Consider the following 21,924-nt stretch of genomic DNA (forward strand, 5'->3'; position numbering starts at 1 on the left):
AACTTTTTAATATTTAAGAAAAAATATATCAATAAATAGTTAATTAGAAGGAAAAAATGAAGAAAAATATGAAATAGTAAATAAGATTAATTAATAATAAAAGCAAAAGTTGAAAATAAAATAATTAGTTAAATTAACAAAGAAAGAACAAAAAAAAAGCACAATAAAAAAGAAAACAAAAAAGAGTTTGATTGTTTTTAATAAGTTTTTATAATTAAAAATATCACAATCCAAAACAAATAAACTGTTTTTACGAAAGCTGAAGTGTAAAATTTGAAAGATTAATGCAATTTGCTAAAGCAGAACCTAAGCCTGATGCATCTTCATCACCAATTTCATTGCTCCTTTTTAAATATTGAAGAAAAAATATATCAATAAATAGTTAATTAGAAGGAAAAAATGAAGAAAAATATGAAATAATATATAAGATTAATTAATAATAAAAGCAAAAAAAAATTATGAGTTAAATTAACAAAGTAAGAACTAAAAAAAACTAGCAAGTACAATAAAAAGAAAAAGAAAAAAGAGATTTATTGTTTTTAATTAGTTTTTATAATTAAAAATATCACAATCCAAAACAAATAAACATTTTTACTAAAGCTGAAGTATCAAATTTGAGAGATTAATGCAATTTGCTAAGGCAGAACTTAAGCCTGATGCACTCATTAAACCAATTTAATTGTAACTTTTAAATATTTAAGAAAAAATATATCATTAAATAGAGTAAGTTGCCATACAAATTTACAAAAAGCGAGTTTTATATACCAGTTTCTACATTTTATAAAATTAAAATTTAAAATATTTTTTTATCCCAGGGAATTCATTTGTAAAATTTTTCAAAATTTATTTTTTTCAAAAAAATGATATGTTATAAGAATATACAATATGTATATATTATTTCAAATTTATATTTTATGAATTTAAAGCTTTCTAAAAACTCAAAAATAAAGCTATTTTAAGCTAATTTAGCTTTATTTATTATGTTATTAAGCTATGTTAAATTTCGCCTTTTATAAATTAAATAGGCATTTTACTCTAGTTAATTAGAAGGAAAAAATGTAGAAAAAATACGAAATAATAAGATTAATAAATAATTGATAAAATTAACAAAGAATGAAAAAATAAGAAATCAAAATAAAAAGAAAAAGATAAATAAATAAATTAAAAGAGTTTTAATGTTTTAAATAAACTTTTTTAATTAAAAATATTACAATCCATAAAAAATAAACTGATTGCTTTTATTAAGTGTAAGTTTGCTTTAATAGCAAAAAATGAATAAAAAATATCAAATAACAAAAAATTAATAATAAATATATAATTAAAAATTGAAATCAATATGAAGTTAAAATAGCTAAAAAATTTTAGTTTGAATAAATATCAATAAATAAATAAATAAATAAATAAATAAATAAATAAATAATGATGATAATCATTAATTTCTATAATAAAAATTATTTATTTAAATAAATTGAAAGTTAAATATGTAAAAAATATTAATAATAATAAAAATAATCATTTTTAATTAAATATACTTCAGATTAATATGGAGAACCTAATGAGATTAAATTGAAGAGCTTAAAAACTTTTTTTATTAATTTATATAAATTTAAAGGATATTAATAAAAAAATTAATAATTACTTCTCCTAATCTATTATATTTTTTAATCTATTATATCATTTATTTTTTTTTCAAAAATATTGAATAGCAATTTATGAAATTTAATTAATTTTAATTAAATGGATAGAAGAACAAATAAATATAATAATTAATTAATATATTTGGTTTTAAGAAGAGATATCACAGAAAAATTAATTTAATATTCATTCATTATTTAATCTTAATATTTGTATTTAAAACATATACTTAAAAATTTATTAGGAATTAGAGATGGTCAGTTATTTATTTAGTCACATTTGATAAAATTCTAGTAATTAATTAATGTTCTTAAATTTTATAAAAATAATGTTTATAAGTTGATTTTTCTGTTTTAGCTATGTAATTTTAGGAATATTTGTAATAATGCCATACAAAAATTTCGTGGTTTGCATGCCACTTATTATGAAATAAATTTTTTATTTATTTATTAAAAAATCTAATTTTTATATTTTATAATAGAATTATAATTAATTAATAATTTAATTTATTATAATTTCAAAAATAAATAAATTTTTAATATATTAAAAACTAAAATTAAATAAATAAGTGTTAATTTAGTAGAGTCAGTCTATCACAATATTTAAAGATTTTTATGTAAAAATATAATATTATTTTTACAATACTTTTAGGAATAATGTTAAGGTTATTTGAAATTAATACTATTTTTAGAAATATAAATAATTATTACTTTTATATATTTTAATAAAATAGATCAAATCAAATTTTTTGTCTGTCACCTTCTATTTTATTTTTCTATTTCCTATTTCAAAATCAAATTGAAAATCAAAATTAGATTATAAATTTCAATATCTTGGTAGTTAAAAAAAAATAATTAAAATAAAAAAAAAACAAATAATATAAGCATATAAATATATCAATAAAAATGGATTCAGACAAACCTTCTTGCCCAGTTTGCCAATCTAAAGACAAAGTAGTCAAAATTATTTATGGACATCCTGCAGAAAAATTAATTAAATAAGCTGAAAGAAAAGAAATATTTTTAGGTGGATGCAAGCTCCCTCCCCGCGATATTAAGCCAGAAGGATGGTATTGCTTTACTTGTACAAAAAAATTCGATTGACAAATTGAAAAAGAAATTAACTGAATAATGAATTGCGATGATATGAATTTTAATAAAAATAAATATCTTTTTAAGTAAAAAAATAAAATTAATAATATGAAATAAATTCAAAAATTTTGTATTAAATATTATATTTTTTTAATTATTTTTAATTAAATTTTAGTCTAATATTAAAGTTATTATTTATCTCAATAAACTAAACATTTAAAAGATTGTTAATAATAAGTTTTTATTTTTTTTACTTTTAATTTCCTTTAGCAATATTAATAATTCATATTTCATTTTTTTTTTCATATTTGTGTCTATTTTGCTTGAAATAAATTAATGAAAAAATAAATTAAATTAGTTTATATATTAAAGAAAAAAACTAATTAGCTTTTATTTAAATAAAAAAATAGTTTCCTTTCTAATCTTAAAATAATTACTATTAGTTTTTAAATTAAATGACTATCTAAAATATAAGTATATAAGTAAGTAAGTAAATAAAAAATGTAGTTTATAAATAATATATATATATAATAAATTATTGTTCATACAGAGATAAATAATGTTTCATATTTAATTTTTTGTGTTTAATTTATCACTAAATTGTTTTTTTAAAATCTAAAAGTTACTAAAATACTTAAATAATAATGATGAGACAATTTTAATAATTAATATTTGATAAATTTAATGGCTTTTTTAAAACATAAAATTCTAGTCTAATAAAATGAAAATTTCTAAATTAAATAATTTTATAATTTGAGTTTTATTTTTTAATTAAATAATGAAAATAATAATAAATTAAATAAATAACTTGCTAATTAATTATCTAAGTTCAAAAAAATGGGCTATAAACAATAAAAATAATGAGCTGTTGAATATTAAAATGCTTTTATCTCTAGCTAGAAATAAAAATAAAGTAAATTAATTTATAAATATTCTCTTATTCATAATGAATTTAATTAAGTTTTTTTATTTTTAACAATCTAACTTTCATAATACTTACTTTTTATTTAATTAACTAAAAATTTATTCCTAATATGACGAAAAATAAATTTTTGATTTGAGTCAAGCATAGCTTAATGTAAAAATCTTTAAGAAACTTATGAATTTATAGCAAAATACTATTTAAATTTAAAATATCATAATTCTTTCTTTTTTTTCAACCAACCATATAGAATAAAATGGCTAAAAAAATATGCCACTTAGGAAAATAAATTCATTTTAGATGAAAAAAGTGTTCAGTATTATAAACACGAATTACATTAATCTTAAAATAGTTTATAGTATATAAGGAAAAATTTAAATAAATTAGTTATTACTTTCCTCAAAATTCATTTAAAAATTTTTATTTTCTTGTTTATCTGAGATAATTCTGTCTTTTAGTTCTAAACCCTTTTTTCCTCTTTTATTTTTTCTTAGGTTAAGCAATATTTCCTTTTGCTTATATTTATCTTAGTTTAGATATTTTAGTAATTTGATTATTCAATTTTCACTTTAATTAGAAAGCATTTCCCTACTATTTAAAAACTTCCTTATTGGTTTTATTATATCTTATTTAGTTTTTGTAGATACTTTTTTCTAAATTTTTTTATTTCTAAATGATATGATTACTTATTTGAAATATTAGTAAACATTTAATTAAAAAATATTTCTATTTTTAAATTTTTAGTGAAAATGAGTTATCAATAAGCAAATTAATTAATATTCCATACAATAAAATCTTCTATTTTAAAATAAAAGATCTTCGAGTTAAAGCTTAACTTTTGTTATCAAAAAAGATATTCTCTATAAAAATCAATTAAAAACAAATAGAAAGAAAAAATTGAAAATAATAAATTAATAGTAAAAATCATTTGTTTGTTTTTAAATTAAAAAAAGATTGATTTGCGAAAAATGAAAAACAGAAGTAAAATATTAAACATAAATCTTATTTTTATAATTTTGATAGCTAAATACTGTAAAAATGATAGTTATTTAGAAATCGCTTAACCAAGAAAAATTAATTCATTGGGTTGTGATTCAAGTATAATTGATTAGTTGATAAAGTAGAAAATTTAGTTTGTTTGTGAGTAAGACAATATTCAAATTTAAAATTAGGATAAAGTAGAATTTGGTCTAATTCTTTCTAATTCATTGATAACCAGTAATGTTAATATATAAAATATAACAATGGCAAAAATAAATTATCTGATTTTAAATGATATTTAATTTGATAATAGTAATTTTATCTCTATAAGCAACGTGAATATACTTTAAATAGACTAAATAAATATAAAAGAAATTTAATTAAAGTAAGCAGCTTAAATTATTAGTACTAATGACATTAATTAATTTAATATAACTAAGATGATTCTAAGAGACTAAATATAAAAAGAAGATCTTTAAGAATAGTTTATACTTAGTTCTAAAAATTTATTCATAGAAGATATTCAAATTATAAATCTTTAAGGCTATAAATTCTTGATTGAAGGAGTTGAATTATTGGAGATTAATAATATATTTCTATCTTATAGTAATATTATAGACTCAAATATTGAAAATAATATAGATTATGTTTTTTCTTCAAAGAAGCAAATAAATGTTGATACTATTAAGATTTATATTAACGTATTAGAATAATAAAGTTTTGAATATTACTTTTAGTTTAAAATTGAAGATTAATAAGATGAAATAGCATAAATAAATGTGTAAAAAATATAATATTAGGATGAGTCGTCTTAATTTTAAGGATATGGGCTTTTCAAATTCTTCGCTGAATACGATTAAAGAGAAAGCTTTTCAACTTTAGCGTAAACTTTGAACATAGGATTGATTGATTATTAATAATTAAATGATTAATCTTTCTTGCTTATTTAAGCAACTAATATCAAAGACATTTCTATAAATCAAACAATTATTCATAATTTTGCTAATAATAATGAACAAAGTTTATTTGAGTTTATATATGTAAATAGTTTCTAAATGAAATCTATCTAATTTACTTAGAATTCTAAGATCAGTAACAGTATAATTGTAGGAACTGCAGGGTCATTCTATTTAGAAGAAATAAACATCCATCAGTAAAACTAATTTTTAAAAGATTTTCTTGTTTTAAATAATTGCAACTCTATTATGATTAGTAATATTGTTATTACCAATACAGAATTTAATGAATGCCTTATTACTGTTTTTAATTCAGATTACTTTTATCTATTTAATACAACAATTCATAATATTACTTTTATTTAGAAATCACTCTTCTAAATTGCAAATGTTACTAGCTATAATTTGACTTCAATTAATATTTAACAAATCTAGACTTTCTAATCTCAGTCTAGCATTTTTAATATTGGTAAAGAATCATCTCAATAATCTGATTCTAGCTAGTTATTACATATAAATAATTTATACTCCGATTTGAAAAATCAGTAGAATTTATAGCTCCTACTTTCAAATGAAGCAATCAAATTTATAGTTATAGAAAATTCATAGATTATCAATGGATCATCTAGTGATTTTGGAGGTTGCATTAGTATGTATCTTAATTCAAAATCAAATCAATTGACACTCATAAATACTACTTTTAATTCTTGTATCAGTAAATATTTAGGAGGTGCAGTTTATGGTGTTTAAGTAATTAAAACTGATTAGTCATAAATTTTTAATTGTAATAGCTTAATCGGTGGAGGTTTTTACGTATCAAATATTTCAAATGTTAATGAAATAAATAAAATAAATTTCAAAAACAATAGTGCATTAATAGCAGATGATAATTACAGTCTAGGTATTTAAAGTATTAAAATTAAAGAAATTGTTGAATTAAATTTAAATATGGATAAATCGTTTTAGTTTATTCGAGTTCAAAAGTATTTATATCCTGGTATTATGTATCTTATAAGATTATAACTAAAGATAAATAACTAATGGTATACCTAATTCAATGATAAAGATCTGATTTCTAACATGTATTAATTTGTAAATGATCCTACAGAATATTATGTTTCTATTACTCCTAATGAATTAGAATCCATTTAATATCCTTATATTCTTTGGTAGGCATTTGAAATTTCTTAATCAATTAATCAAACAACTTAATTTATACTTAATAGTTTGTTTTAAGAAAAATTTTTAGTAGACTCTAGCTAGTATCAAATTTATAACGGTTGTAATTCATAAGGTATGGAAAAGATATAGTTAACAAGCTATGATAAAAATAGATTTTCTTGTAGATACTGTGAATATATGAAATCTGGGTATTAAAACCAATGCTAAACTTGCCAATCTGAATATTTTGAAGAATGTTATGCTAATTATTCAAAATTAAGATCGTCTTATTGGAGATCTAAATATTCTATAGACTCTTCTGATATTCAGCATTGCTCTATAAATCCCTCTAGTTGCTAAGGAGGTATATATTAAATCTTTAATTAAATTCTTATTTTAATATCATTTTTAAAAAAATTAATTAATTAGGAAAAGGAATTCGAAATGAGTTATGCTTTGAAGGACATATTGGACCATAATGTTTAGATTGTGATACAAATAATACTTATTGGAATGATACTTATGCTCCTTCAGGTATTTTTTAATGCACAAAATGCAGTTCAATTCAGTCTAATACAATTAAGATCATACTATCATTTATTGTAGTTTTTTTGAGTTTAGTAATGATAATATTATCTACTATTAAAAGATAATAAAATGAGCTTCATGCTTTATATTTATCAAGAATGGGTATTTTTTTTATTGGAAGAACTCTCTACAACAAAAGTCTTACTTCAACTTATATGAAAATTTTTATTTTTCATACATCTATTTACTTAATATCTATTAATCTAAAAAGTATTGATATCATATCTTCTATTATTTCTACATAATTTCTTATTTATAATCCTCTACAATAATCTTTGATTTCTTTGAACTGCTTTTTGTCATAGTTTAGATCACAATCTTTTAGTATCGGATTTCTGAATGTCCTATTAACTTTCATGATTCCAGTTTCTTTATTCTGTTTTATCATTGTAATCTTAGGTGTAGCTCTGCTTTTGAAAAAAATAGATTTGAAAAAATCAGCTTATGCAGCTAATCTCTCTCTCATATATATATTTATAACAACATTCTTTTCTATTTTGCTTGAAAACTCATTATCTAGTTTTATCTGTCTGAATCTTGACAAGGGAAATTCATATTCATTAATTGATCTTAATCTATAATGTGTAAATTCTGAAGATTTATAAAAGATTTAGATTTTAAGTTTCTTTATTTTATTAATATTTTAAATACTATTTCCTCTATATACATTTAACAGACTGATATGGTTTAAAAACAAATTAAGAAATGTAAAAGTTATGTTTACTTATGGCTTTCTATACAATGAATATAAAATGAAATATTTCTATTGGGAATTAATTAGATTAGTGGTAAAAACTCTATTAGTTGTATTGAATGTCTCTTTAAAATAATATTCATTAATTGCAGGAGTGATTATATCTTTACTTTTACTATCATATTTATTAGCATTATAAGCATATTAGCCTTTTATTTCATTATTCTTGAATAAGTTTGAAAAAATTTCTATAGTAATTTCAATTTTAACTTTAAATTCAACAATTATTTTGAATTAATTCAATTAAAGTTAAAATTATTTTAGTTTAATTTTCTTTGTAATAACCTAATTTCTCAATCTGCTATTTTGCTTATATAATATTTGGCTAATATTAACTTCCTTTATACAACAAAAAATGTCTTAATGGAAATGCTTTGATATACAATTGCTAAATTGGATAATACCAAAACCTGGATAATTATTTAAGATAAACGATAATATTAAGAAATTAATCAAATGTGTAAATTATTTAAAATACTATGAATAGTAACAATAATAACAATATGAATATTACTGTCCATTTTACTTTTAAGAAGATAAAGAATGAATCTTGCTTGATAATATCATAAATAATGTATTATTTTTTAATGTATGTTTTTAAATATAAATTTATATAATTTATTTTCTCAATTATTATTAACATCCATTTTTCAAACTTAAAGTTCAAAAAAAATTTAATTTTAAATGGCAAACTTAATATAAATTGTGACTAGTTTATACTATTTAGGAGGGGATAGAGTATATTTTTTATAAAGGAATGGTTTTTTATTTTTATATTTTGCCTTTAATTATTTTTTCAGTTACTCAAATAATATACATGACAAATCCAATCAAATGAACAAATGACAATTAGAAATATCATAAAATAAAAAAATGTATTGCTGTATTAAAAAATAAATATAAACAGAATTGATTTAAATTTCTCAAAACTAAATAAATTTGATGTAATTTACTTGATAATAATTTATAAGTTTAAATAAAAAAGAAGATTACTAGATAAAGTCCAAAAGTTATTAATATTATAGATAGATAATTAAAATAATGGGTTGCACTTCTTCTAATTAAGTATAAAACGCTCAAAAAATATAAAGTAGCAAAGAGAATTAGTTTATAAACCATAGTTACTTTATCAAAGAAAATGAAAAGCAGATCAAAGATAACTATATTATTAAAAACAAGCTAGGTGAAGGAAATGTTGGAGTAGTGAGGAGGGTCATTGAAAAAAATACAGGTGATGAAAAAGCAATGAAAATAATACCTAAAAACCTTTAAGATAAGGATTAAGAACTACAGCTTACTATGGAAATCGATATCCTAAAGTAGCTTGACCATCCATCAATAATAAAAATGTATGAATTCTATCAAGACAAGAAAAACTTTTACATAATCACTGAAATAGTAAAAGGAGGAGAGTTGTTTGATAAGATAGTAGACATTAACTCATTTAATGAAATTGATGCTGCTTATATCTTTAATCAAATTATTTCAGTAGTTTAATATATCCATGAAAAAAAAATTATGCATAGAGACCTAAAACCTGAAAATGTTCTATTGGAATATGACTCAACTAGTCAAAATCCTACTAAGTACTCCATCAAAGTATATAAATAAATATATGCTTTTATAGCTATTAAATAAATATTTCTTCTTTAATTTAAAAAAACCGTTTTTTCTAAACAAACTTTAACATTAAAAAAATAATAGGTTATTGATTGGGGAACTGCTACCATATTTGATGAAAAAAAGCAAACAAAGATAGTAGGCACACCCTATTACATAGGTAAATCAATGGATATATTTAAATTATCTTTTTATTTTAGCTGTAATAAAAAATTATAATCAAAACAATCAATTTAATTTGCATTTATATGAAAAGTTTTTAAAAATGTTGATTATAAAATGATTCTTTTCTCTATTTCTTTTGAATTTTTTATGAAAAAATGTCAAAAAATTGTTTAAATTTTAAAATTTAAACATATAAAATATAATTTATTGCAAAATGGCAATTAAAATAAGACTTTATTTGTATTAAATAAAATATAGCTCCTGAAGTTTTAAGAAAAAGTTATACAGAGAAGTCAGATATTTGGACATGTGGTATTATTTTGTATATTATGCTGACAGGAGAGCCTCCATTTTTTGGTAAAGAAAATGAAATCGTGTAAAACATTATGGATTGTAAATTCAGTATGGATTAAGATGTATGGAAAGTCATTAGCGTTGAATGTAAAGATCTTATTAAATAGATGATATGTCCTGAAGAAAAAAGATTAAGTGCAGCATAAGTGTAAATGCATCCATGGGTACAGAAACATATTGCTTTATTCAAGGAAAGCTTGAAGGATAGTAAAGTAGAATAGAATAAACTTTAATTGAATAAATTAAAGAAATTTACAACAAAGAACCGCTTTCATTAAGCAATTCTAACCTACATATCATCATAACTTACTTCAAAAGAAGATCTTCTGCAATTCAAATCTATTTTTGAAAAGATGGACTTAAATAATGATGGATAGCTTACTAAAGACGAAATAGAGAGTGGATTTAAATAATTCTAAGAGTTTTTCCATGGAGACTATGACATTGATAAGATATTTACAAATGTCGATTTAGATGGTAATGGAAAAATAAATTATTCAGAGTTCATAACAGCCTGCATTTAACATGAAAATAGTATGATAGATTCTAAATTGCAAAAAGCTTTTGAAGTTTTCGATTCTGATGGAAACAACTATCTAACTAAAGATGAACTTATGGATATATTTGACAGCAAATTCAAATAAAGTGATAAAGAAAGTTAAATCAAATAAATCTATTCTCAATTTGACACTAATGGCGATGAATAAATTAGCTTTGATGAATTTAAGCTAATGATGAAAAAGTATGCTGAAACTTCTTGAGTATTTTTATCAAAACATACATTTTTGAGCACAATATGGTTTCCTTTTTATCTTTAAAGTTTTATTCTTCTTTTCCTCAAAGGAGCAAATATTTTACTGAATATTATTTGAATTCGCTTCAGATATTTTAATAGAAGATTTATATTAAATTAAAAAGCAACAAAATAACATTTCTATTCAAAATATAAATTAAAAATTTCATGTTTTTATATTCTTATCTATTCAATTAAGTAGATTTTTAAAATTATAAAATGTTAGGTCTTTTATATTTACATATATATTTTAAAAATTAAATATTTTAAATAAAATATTAATTGTGTAATAAAATAAATCAAATTTTACTTCAATTTTATTTATTAAATTTCCTTCATTTTTTTTTATTTAAAAAATATAAAAGTTTAAATGAGCAATTTTTGACAATAAATTAAATTTCTAAAACAAATTTGTGATTGATGATAAAAATGATTGTTGAAATAAAGATAATTAAATCTTTTAAATAATATTTGTTAAGAATTTTAGAATTAATTCCTTATTCAATAGTTTGTAAATTACTGAACATTTTTTCAGTTTTTAAAATATTATTTAAATTGTATATTAGCAATTATTTTGTAAGCTTTTCCATTTCATGTCTTTAATATTTTTTGATATTTATTATAATTTTTTATATCATAGTTTTTCAATTTCAATTAGTTACTTTTTCTTTAGCTAAGAAACAAACAATAGCAATATTATAAAAAATAATCAAAGCCAACTATTTATAATTGAGAGATGTCTAAACCAAAAAAGAAAGGAGATAAAAATGAAGAGAATCCTAATAAATTAACAGAGGCATAAGAAAAAGCTTTGAATGCTTAGTAATATTTGAATTATATTATTTATAAAGCAGCCATCTAGAAAATTATCAAATCTGGATATTTATTGAAATGACGTTATTAATATTGTTATTAATTTATAAATTATACAATTAGAGATAAAGGTAAATGGGAGGAAACAATTATTCAGATAAAAGAAGATATTGCGTCGAAGTAATATTCATTTTTTTATTTCATTTTAAAAAGAATGTGAGTGTTCTGAATCAATAAAGATGATGAATAGTTTATTTAGTTGAATTCAAAATAATATAAAATTAATTCAATTTTGTTGCAAAAAAAATTAAGGGTTTAGCTCATATATGAATTGAATGAAACAATAAGAATTAATAATGAAGAAAACGTAATATATTTTGATTATTAGAATAGGCATTCTAGATATTTTTAAAATATGGAAAGACAATTTTGTACTTTTTATAACTGCAAATTAGTCAAAGAAGATTTTGAAAATATGGAATGACTTTAGTTAGATATAAATTGATGAATATAAAATTTTATAAAATATAAATAGAAAAAATTGAATTAAAAACTAGAATTCGATAGGGATGATAAACTTTAGCAGTAGTAGTTTTTATAAAGTTAGTATGAAAAAGAAAAGAATATTTTTGAAGAGAGGCTTATGAAAAAAGAAGAAATTAAAAAGATAGATTAAGTGAAATTTGATGAAGAAAAACAATAAGAACTTAGAGAATTGAGATAAAAATTAGATGAGTTAAATACTGAATTAACACCTCTTAGACCTTATCATGTAATTGAATATATCAATATTTTAGAATTTAGCTTATTGTTTTATTAATTAGGAGAAAGAAAAATATTACTAAGATAGAATTGATCAACTTCGTAGAGAGGAAAGAGATTGTGAATTGGCTCATCATGATGAACTTTAGAGATAAGAAAAAGAATAGTCATAAAAATTAATTTAAATGGATAACATTTCTTAAGCAAAAATAGATGATAATAAAAAGAGTGCTCCAAAAGCTGCAGAAAAAGGTAGAAGATTAATTTTTAAGTTGTATTTAGATTTACTTATAAAGTTTATTTATAATCTAAATAGATGCTAGAGATAAAGAAGAATTAAAGATTTAAAATAATTAATAGCTGAGACAATAGTTGATTATAAAGTAAAGAGAAGTTTAAGAAATGAGAAGAGAAAGAGATGCAGTATTGAAATAAAACAAAAATTTTAAGCTAAACCTTCAAGTAAACAAAGAAGGTATACTCGAATACTAAATTGTTAATTAAAGATAAGAAAATAAGATTAAAACTCTGAAAGAAGAAGTAGAAACATTAAAATAACAAATTTCAGATGTAATTAAATCATTTTTTAGAAGAACTTTTATTTATATTTTTTATTATGTTATTAAAAAAGGATGTTACTAAATAAACAAAAAATTTAGAATTCATGAAGCTTTAAGATAAGTAAAAGAAAGAAGAATTGTAGAAGGAAATAGCTTGTAATTGAATTTATTTTTATATATTATAAAAATTAATTTTTAATATATTTAGTCATAAAAAACGAGTTAAAAATCAAAGTTGAAGAGTTAAAAAGAGTAAAAGCAATAGCAGAAATAATTGTTGATTAGCGCTCTGACATTGAATAATTCTTCTTAGAAGCTTTACAAAAAGTTAAGGAATAGATAAGTTAAAAGTATAAAATTAACAAAAGATCTTATTCTAATAGTAGTTCTCTAAAGTTACCTGAATTATCAATAAAATCTAATTAATAAGTTGACGATACAAAACAATAAAATAACTCCAAATTCTATTAAGATAAGGTAGATGTATCCGAATTAGATTTAGAAGAAAAAGAAAAACTTCTTAGAATATTATTCAGAAAAATGAATATAGGAGTCCAACCATTGTCATGGGATGAAAATCGATGAATAATATAAAAAATAAAATAAAAAAAACGATAAAAGAGTAAGAAAAAGCCAAATTAAATAATCAACAAAGAACAAAATAAAAAAACAAAAAATATTTATCAATAAATTATCAAAAAAATATTGAATTTAATAATTAAGTTTTTTGATTTTAAATCATTAAAGTTTATACTAATAATTAATTAATAAAGTTTGCTAAAATATTTTTATTAGATTTATTTTAGTTAATTTTATTTTGCTAACAAATTATGTTAGATTTATGTTATTTATAATGTAGAAAGCATCTAAATACATTTAACTTTAACTAAAATCAATTTTTTATTTTTTCGTAATGTATTCTTTTTCTTTAGAAAAAAATTAAATTGTAATATCAACACTGGGTATAATAAAAAAATAAAAAATATTTATTTAGTAATTTCATTTGAATTTAATTTTTAATATTTTTAATTTGGAATTATTAAATTTTATAATTATAATAATTAATTAAAAATTGAAGTTTACTAAAATATTTAAATTTGATTTATTACAGTTAATTTGAAATTATTAGATTTTATATTATTTTTTAATATCAAAAGTTAATGAATCTAATTAAATTTAATAATATAATATTGTCAATTTTTCTTATTTGAATATATTTTTATTCACATAATTCATGAAAATAAAAATTTTTAGTAAAAAACTATGATAAAATTTTAATGAATTAAATTTTTAATATTTTTTATTTGAAACTAAAATAATATGCACGAACAATTAATAAATGAAGCTATTTTAATTTGATTTATTAGTTAATATGAAATTATTCACATTTGTGTTATTTTTAATATCAAAATTTACTGAATTTATTAAAATAATATTGCAAATTTTTTCTTTTTTCAATATATTTTTATCCACATAATTCATAAAAAAAAATATTTAGTAAAAAATATCATGAAAACGCATTGAATAATTAATTAAATTTTTAAATGCTTTAATTTAAAACTACAAAGATTTACACTAAAAATTAATAAATGAGGTTGTTTGCTGATATATTTTAATTTGATTTAAATCTAAAATTACTAATAATTAATTATATTAGATTTATGATATTTTTAATATAAAGAGATAATCAATCCAATTAACTTAAGTTAAATAATAATATCTTTTTTTTAAATATTTTTATTTTTTAAAGAATTAAATGAATTCAAGATAACTATTTTAACATGTCTATAAATTCTTAGTAAGAAAGTTTACCATCTTTGTTTTTATCACCTTTTTCTAAAATTGTTTACCACATTTTTTCAATGTTCTTATCATCGTTGAACTGAGATTGTAGACTTTAGAAAAGCTCCTCTTTCGTAATAAACCCGTTTTAATCTTAATCAAAATAAGAAAATGCTTATTTCAACTTAGTATCTTGTTATAAATTAATTTTATCCATAGCAACAGATATAAATTCATTATAATTGATATATCCGTTCTTATTACAGTCAATTTTTTAGAATAATTCATCTAAAAATTAATCTATATCAGTTATCTACTCAATAAAAAAGCCTTCAAAACCACTTCTTATTTCTTCTCTACTAAGTTAGCCATCTTTATTAACATCAATTCTTTAGAAATCTTCAGTAAGCTTTTACATTTCATCATCCCCAACTAGATAAAAGCCAATAAAATTGACAACTGCTTGGTAGAATTTAGAATGAGAATGGTAACTCATCATTTGAATCAAGTCTTTTTACCTTAATTCTTTTTATTTTTATAAATTTTAAATATATTTTTCATCATTTTGATCAAATTCCTAAAAAATATCTTTAAAATACTAATGATCTAGTATATCCTAACATTTCATTCTTTAATCTTATGAAACAAATATTTTTTTAAAAATTTCTTAAATTTAGCTGTCATGTTTAATTGAAAATCCACAACTATATCTCATTTAAATGTTTTAAATAGCTTCTATAGTCTTTTTTCTATTAATCCCATAAAATGGAGGCACACCCATCAAGATTAAAAACCAAATCACACCAATGCTCCAAACATCTGCTAAATAGTTATAACTTTTATTTATTTCTTCAGGACTTTTGTAAGTTATATTATTTATTTGTTCAGAAAATGTATCATTTTCCTCAAAGCTCCTAGAAAAAAACCAATTTATTATCTATATTTTATTGCATAAAAAATAAATATTTTCTTAAATAAAATATAATTTTTTTTATTAAAATTTACTAAAAAAAGTAATTTAAGAAAAATAAATATAAAAAATTTGTAAAAATCTACAAAGATATTTCAAATAAAAATGAAGAAATCCAAGCTAAAATAAATTTATTGTAAAAATCTATTTGTTAAAAGAAAAATACAATAAATTGCTTTTAAAGTAATTAACTTTTGAAGTTATCTTTGTATTTTTTTATTACTTTAAATTAACGCTCACTATATTTTTAAAGCTTGAATGGGCTATTTTTTTATTAAGTCTTATACGATTATAACATATTGCTTAAAATAAATAATTTTGTCATTTAATTTTATATAAATTAAATATTTTAACAAATCAATAAATGTATTACTTTAATTGATACTTAGTTGGTCTCTTCATCTATGTTTAATAGAATGTTTTAAGGAGTGATATTTAAGTGAGTTATCTTCTACTAATGACAATAGTTTATCGCAGATAGCAATTGTTAGACTATTGATGCTGATTGAGTTTCTGGCAAATAGCTTGTTTCCTATATATATTCTATGAGCTAACCTCCAAGCAAAAGTTCAAATATTAAATAATAAGCATATCTATCTTAGTAATATTCATACAGCTTGATAATGTTAGGATGATCTAATTTGCTTAAAATTTTTATTTCATTTAAAACTTATTTTTCTTTCACCCCTAACTTATTTTTAGCAACTATCTTTAATGCCCTTGACTGTCCAGTTTTTTTATGCTTCACAATTCTTATGTCACCAAATTCTCCCTATGCTAAATGTCTTTCAAAAAAGTAGTCTTCCCTAATGTCTTTCGAGTTTATTTCTTTGATATACATTTCTTTCTAAATTAAAATTTATTATTCCTCTTTAGGGATAGGCGAATTTTTTTTATTTCCTTTTTGAGAATTCGCTTAAGTTTAAGCTGTTTTTTCATCACTTATTTATTTCCTTTCGATATCTCTAACTTAAGAATTTCCGCATCCCATTTTAGCAGTATCTATCTCTTATTTAATCACTAATTATAGATAGATAGATAATAGATAAAGCTTGGATTAAAGATTATTTGAATCAATATTTTTTAATTAAATAATTAGATTTTTTTTTAGTAAATATTCTTCACAATTAATCATAAATAATTAGAAATCAATAGTTGCTTTTATCTAATTGATTTATTCAATATAATTAATAACATTCAACAATAAAGTCAAACAATATACTATTTTTATTATTTAACTTGTTTTCTTGAAAGTATTCAAAATTATTAGCAATATATCTATTGAGGTTTCCTACTGATTAAAACGTATTAAACAAAATAAAGTTAAATAAATTTTATTAAAAGTAAGATGCAAATTATGCTAATAAAATCTTTTCTAAATTAGCATTACATATTAAATAAAAGCTTCTAATCTAAGAGTTTTAAATAATTTAGGTTCGGACTTAAAATTATAACTAATTTACTTGAATAAAATTTTTAAAATTTTGCTATTTTTGTTTAGCTAATCTTAATATAGATTTTATTAATAATAAAATTAGAGTAAATAAATTATTTTTAAAAGAAAAATTAAAATTATTAAGATATAACTTTTTCTTAAAAATAAATATTTAGTAAATTTTTTTAAAGTTATGTTTATTTTATTTAGTTTTAATAAATTGAGAAAAAAAAACCATTTCTTTAGCTATTTTAAAGATTAGCATATATTTATTGAGAAATATTTATTTATTTTTAATATTAAGAAGAAAAAATTAAAATTATTTACATAAAATTTTTTTTGAATTTAAAAATATTAAGAAAATTATTTTAAATTAAAATAGCTATTTTATTTAACAAACTATGTAATGAAAAAAAAGTGTCATTTATTTTGCTATTTTAATACTAAGCTTGCTTATTTTAGTAAAATTTTGAATAAACATTTTTTATTTATAGTTATATGAAGAAATTCTTCAAAAATTAAAATTATTTGCATGAAATTTTTTCTTAATTAAAATTAATAATGAGAAAATTATTTTTTTATAAATACTCTTTATTTTTAATGAAGATAAAATAAATTATTTTGCATTTGAAAGCATTTATTTGAGGAGAATTATAAATAAATGTAAAATTTTTAAATTATTTTTGAATTAGATTTTATAAAAATAAACTATTTACAATATATAATTTTATATAAAAATTAAAATTTTTGTTATAATATAAATAAACTATAAAAATTTTTATTAATCCTTCATTTTTGTTATAAAATAATGTCTTGTTTTTATTAATCAGAAGATTCCGCATATAAATTCATCATATATTCAAATTCTTCGAATTCTATTTTTCCATCTTAGTTTTTATCTGACTGCTCTAATATGAGCTACCATAAACTAGAAAATATGGGGTCTTCTTAAGTATTATTCAGAATGCTATTTTCTTAAGAATTTCCTATTATGTTCGCTAATTCATCTTAAGTAATGTAGCCATTTTTATCTTAGTCAAAATAATTAAAAGCTTGCAATAACTTTTCTTTTTATTGAGAGTTCTATTTGTCCATGGTGGCTGAAATAAATTCTGTAAAATTTATGACTCCATTATTGTCAAGATCAATTTAATCGAATATCTCTTCTAAGTTAATTTAGCTCAATTCTTTTTTCGAATAAATTTATTTGTAAGCTGTCTTCAACTCCTCTTTCGTTAGAATTCCATCACCATTTAAATCAAGCTATTTAAATTATTCTCTTAAATAGTTATACTCTTTTTTACTAATCATTTTGAAGGCTATAAAATTAAGCACTGCAGCTTAGAATTTTTGCATGCAATTGAATTATCTTAATTTCATTAAATTTTTCTTGCATTCATGCTTACTAGACTCCACGCTTGAACATCTAGTCATTTCTAATTGAGCAAGATACTTTTTTTTAGGATCTTCTTCCTCCTAAAAACTCAACTTAAACCAAGGATGATTTAATGCTTATTACGCAGTCAATCTCTTATCTTATGAACACAATAATTTTCTAATCAAATCCATGCATTCTTAGCTTACACTATGCCAAGACTCCTAGTTAAATTTATACTTCATAGCTAATATATTTTTTTATATTGTCTAAGGAGAATCTCCAAAGGGAGATTCCCCACTAATTAAAATAAACAATATAACTCCAATGCTCCAAAGATCACACTTGTAATTGTATTTTTGCTAATATTGTTCAGGAGACATGTATAGCTTTGTTCCAAAGAAGTCATAATATAATTCATCTTACTCGAATCTCATTGCTCCTCCCCAATCTATAACCTAATTAATAAATAAAAAAACCTCTTTAGAATAAAATCGAAGAAGTCTATTCAAAGTATTTAATTTAGTTAGAAATCAATTTTGATGGACTCTTTTTTTTTTATTGGTAAAATATTTATAAAATTGTATTTCGAGAGCGCTTAAGATTATTAGTAATTCGAGTGAAAACTATATGAAAAAACAATAAAAATTTAATCAATATTTCTGCTTTATTCATTGTTAATTTTACATTTTTATAAAATTCATACTAAATATATTTGCAAAATTAGAAATTCGTTATTGACAATATATTGGGTCAACTGTTCAAAAGTCAAATTTAATTATTATTTTATTAAAATAGATTATACTATTTATTTCAAAGACATTTCAAGTAAGCTTATTTTTTTTAATGTGTAAATTAGAGTTCTTAGAAAAATTTTGATACTTAGAAAAAATATTTGCAGTAAAATAAAAAAAAATACTGCTAGAATTGAAAAAATCCTTTTTTATTTTACTTTAATATTGAAATTATCAGAAGAATCAACTTCTAATAGGATATTTTCAGGTTTGAGATCTCTATGCATTACATTTTGACTATGAGCATAAATGATAGCGCTCAGTATTTATCTCATAATTTCTTGTGCTTATTTTTCTTTCAACATGTTACCTTCTGATATTTTATCAAATAGTTCACCACCTTTTAGAAGCTCCAAGACAACATAAAAATTGTTTTTGTCTTCATAAAACTCATAAATTTTTAAGATGTGTGGGTGATCTAGTGATCTAAGAAGTTCTATCTCATTTAATGAATACTTTTAAGCTTTTTCTTGACTCTTTTAAATTATTTTAACTGCCCGTTCTTCATTTGTTATTTTATGAACCACCTTTTTGACTACTCCAAAATGCCCTTAGCCAATTTGATTATGAATTATGTAGTCTTCCCAAATTTTACCATTATTTTTCTACACAAACATTTTATTCTACATTTTTAATCTGTTCGTCAGCTATCTTCTAAATTTGTAATTATTTCCAATATCATTATCCTTTAAATCTCTAGGTTAGCAAGTATTATTTAATTAGCTTTAACCACACCCCATTTTTTATCTTTCTTTCTTGAAGTTTACTTAGATAGGATTTATTTATTAGCTTTAAATAAGAATAATTTATTTGTGAATATTATTTTTCTTATGGTTTTGTTTATAATTTTTTTAACTTAATTAAATTTTACAGCTTTTAATTATTCATTAGTAAACTAATTTGATTTCTCTTATGTTTTTTTGATTAGCGGACCAATGATGTCTTAGATTACATTTTGTGGTAACAAGACATATTACACATTAAATATAAATTTTATACTTTGGGATTTAGAATAAAGCTTTAACTTTCTCATTTATTCACATAACACCAAATTTTTTAAAATAATGATTTTAGATATGCTTTCAATTAAAATTTTTATAAAAGATTTGTTCTAATACAATATTACTATAAAATTTAAAATATTTTTTTATTCAAATATTTTTGTTGGTTATAAAATTCTTAATAAATTCTAAAATAATGGTAGATAATAGTTAAATGATCAAATAAGAGAATAAAAATTTAGCTTTCAGTTGATTTTGATTTAAAAATGAATATAAAAACCATTTAATTCGTCTTTTAAATTAGTTATTTAAGAAAATAAAATATTATTTAATGATTTTTTTTTTTTTTAAATATCAATCAACCTTTTAATTAATTATTTAAAAATATTTTTTTAAATATTTTTTTATTTTATTTTAAATTTTAATAATAATTAGGCACATTTTTGTTTTCAATTTTTTATTAAAATCTAATTATTTTTTTCAATCAAAGTAGATTTGATATTTTTATGAGTTGGACATACAATTTACAATTTTACAACAAATTTTTAAAAAAAGAGAAGATTTTATTGCTTTACATGAAAACTAATTCATTTAATTAAATTTAATATATAAAAAAGTATTGCTTTAATATTTTGTTTTTAGGTTTGTTGTTTATATCATTTGTTAGATCAATTTTTAGGAAATTTTTTAACAAAAAATAGATAAAATAGCTCAGCCTCAATGAATTTAATTTATTTTTATATTTTTGTTATCATTTGCTGCTTAAATATTGCTTTGAGTTAATTTAATATCTGCTCATCTTTAGAAGAAATAGCTTGTAAAACCAACTTTAAAATTATTATTAACTTTTCAATATTTTGTATAAAAAGGGCTGAGATAAGGGTCTCAATAATAAATAAAGGTATTCTTTCCTATACCTGATACAAACATTATAATTTTAATGACTACTTAGCAAGATTTAATTAAAAACTAACCTAGCTCATTTATTTATGTCATATAAAAACCTTCTTAGTCTGTTTTAAACTCTTAATAACGTAATTTAAACTTCTACTTTCATTATTAAAATAAATAAAATTAATATTTTTCATTTTAAGTAAACTAAAATATTTTTTTAATATAAAGTACCAGTTAAACTAGTTTAATTATCATTTTGTGACGTAACAAAAAAGCTTATAGGATTTAGTTCTACCTTTTATTACACGATAAGCGTTTATTCTTTAAAAATTGAAAAAATGATATAGATTAATTCACAAATTTATGATGCTTTAATACTAAAAAACACAACTATTTCTGTAATTGCAACTAAATAATCAATTATAGCACAAGATATTTTATCAGACTTATAAATATCTAAACTTTTACTAAGTAAATATTTTATTAATTATGCATTTTTTATTTGAAATAAGAACCAA

At 20.1% G+C, this 21,924-nt stretch overlaps 8 protein-coding genes across 8 annotated transcripts in view; 4 read left to right on the top strand and 4 right to left on the bottom strand. All coding sequences in view use genetic code 6, as the record gives it.

Annotated features, from left to right (window-relative positions):
* TTHERM_001051830 (kinase domain protein) overlaps positions 1 to 666 on the bottom strand; it is a gene marked incomplete at both ends in the record, with an annotated part of 10,265 nt that extends 9,599 nt beyond the window's left edge. The window contains 2 exons of the mRNA XM_012796683.1: positions 255 to 344; positions 596 to 666. Of these exons, the coding sequence (XP_012652137.1) occupies positions 255 to 344; positions 596 to 666 (161 nt within the window). The remainder of the gene's footprint in view (positions 1 to 254; positions 345 to 595) is intronic.
* A 1,564-nt stretch (positions 667 to 2,230) lies between these two features.
* On the top strand, positions 2,231 to 2,777 carry TTHERM_001051841 (transmembrane protein, putative). The gene has a single exon (XM_012796684.1). The coding sequence runs from the start codon at positions 2,250 to 2,252 to the stop codon at positions 2,736 to 2,738; it is 489 nt and encodes a 162-aa protein (XP_012652138.1). The 5' UTR covers positions 2,231 to 2,249; the 3' UTR covers positions 2,739 to 2,777.
* A 2,292-nt stretch (positions 2,778 to 5,069) lies between these two features.
* On the top strand, positions 5,070 to 8,635 carry TTHERM_01052860 (transmembrane protein, putative; the record flags this gene model as incomplete). The annotated part of the gene is made up of 2 exons (XM_001012483.2): positions 5,070 to 7,110; positions 7,176 to 8,635. The coding sequence occupies 2 exons, from the start codon at positions 5,070 to 5,072 to the stop codon at positions 8,633 to 8,635; spliced, it is 3,501 nt and encodes a 1,166-aa protein (XP_001012483.2).
* Positions 8,636 to 9,129: 494 nt separating this feature from the next.
* On the top strand, positions 9,130 to 10,988 carry TTHERM_01052880 (calmodulin-domain kinase; the record flags this gene model as incomplete). The annotated part of the gene is made up of 3 exons (XM_001012485.2): positions 9,130 to 9,687; positions 9,793 to 9,868; positions 10,132 to 10,988. The coding sequence occupies 3 exons, from the start codon at positions 9,130 to 9,132 to the stop codon at positions 10,986 to 10,988; spliced, it is 1,491 nt and encodes a 496-aa protein (XP_001012485.2).
* Positions 10,989 to 11,756: 768 nt separating this feature from the next.
* On the top strand, positions 11,757 to 13,740 carry TTHERM_01052900 (hypothetical protein; the record flags this gene model as incomplete). The annotated part of the gene is made up of 8 exons (XM_001012487.3): positions 11,757 to 11,842; positions 11,957 to 12,013; positions 12,146 to 12,200; positions 12,369 to 12,605; positions 12,658 to 12,847; positions 12,912 to 13,165; positions 13,227 to 13,311; positions 13,364 to 13,740. The coding sequence occupies 8 exons, from the start codon at positions 11,757 to 11,759 to the stop codon at positions 13,738 to 13,740; spliced, it is 1,341 nt and encodes a 446-aa protein (XP_001012487.2).
* A 1,177-nt stretch (positions 13,741 to 14,917) lies between these two features.
* TTHERM_01052910 (calmodulin-domain kinase) lies at positions 14,918 to 16,898 on the bottom strand (the record flags this gene model as incomplete). Its single annotated transcript, XM_001012488.2, has 2 exons — positions 14,918 to 15,874; positions 16,281 to 16,898. 2 exons carry the CDS (start codon positions 16,896 to 16,898, stop codon positions 14,918 to 14,920), a joined length of 1,575 nt encoding a protein of 524 aa, XP_001012488.2.
* Positions 16,899 to 18,131: 1,233 nt separating this feature from the next.
* On the bottom strand, positions 18,132 to 20,251 carry TTHERM_01052920 (calcium-dependent kinase; the record flags this gene model as incomplete). The annotated part of the gene is made up of 2 exons (XM_001012489.1): positions 18,132 to 19,175; positions 19,670 to 20,251. The coding sequence occupies 2 exons, from the start codon at positions 20,249 to 20,251 to the stop codon at positions 18,132 to 18,134; spliced, it is 1,626 nt and encodes a 541-aa protein (XP_001012489.1).
* Positions 20,252 to 21,397: 1,146 nt separating this feature from the next.
* Positions 21,398 to 21,901, bottom strand: TTHERM_001052921 (transmembrane protein, putative; the record flags this gene model as incomplete). The annotated part of the gene is made up of 2 exons (XM_012796685.1): positions 21,398 to 21,562; positions 21,638 to 21,901. 2 exons carry the CDS (start codon positions 21,899 to 21,901, stop codon positions 21,398 to 21,400), a joined length of 429 nt encoding a protein of 142 aa, XP_012652139.1.
* Between the last annotated feature and the right edge of the window lie 23 nt (positions 21,902 to 21,924).

Source organism: Tetrahymena thermophila (assembly GCF_000189635.1).
Source record: "Tetrahymena thermophila SB210 genomic scaffold scf_8254708, whole genome shotgun sequence".
NCBI lineage: Eukaryota > Ciliophora > Oligohymenophorea > Hymenostomatida > Tetrahymenidae > Tetrahymena > Tetrahymena thermophila.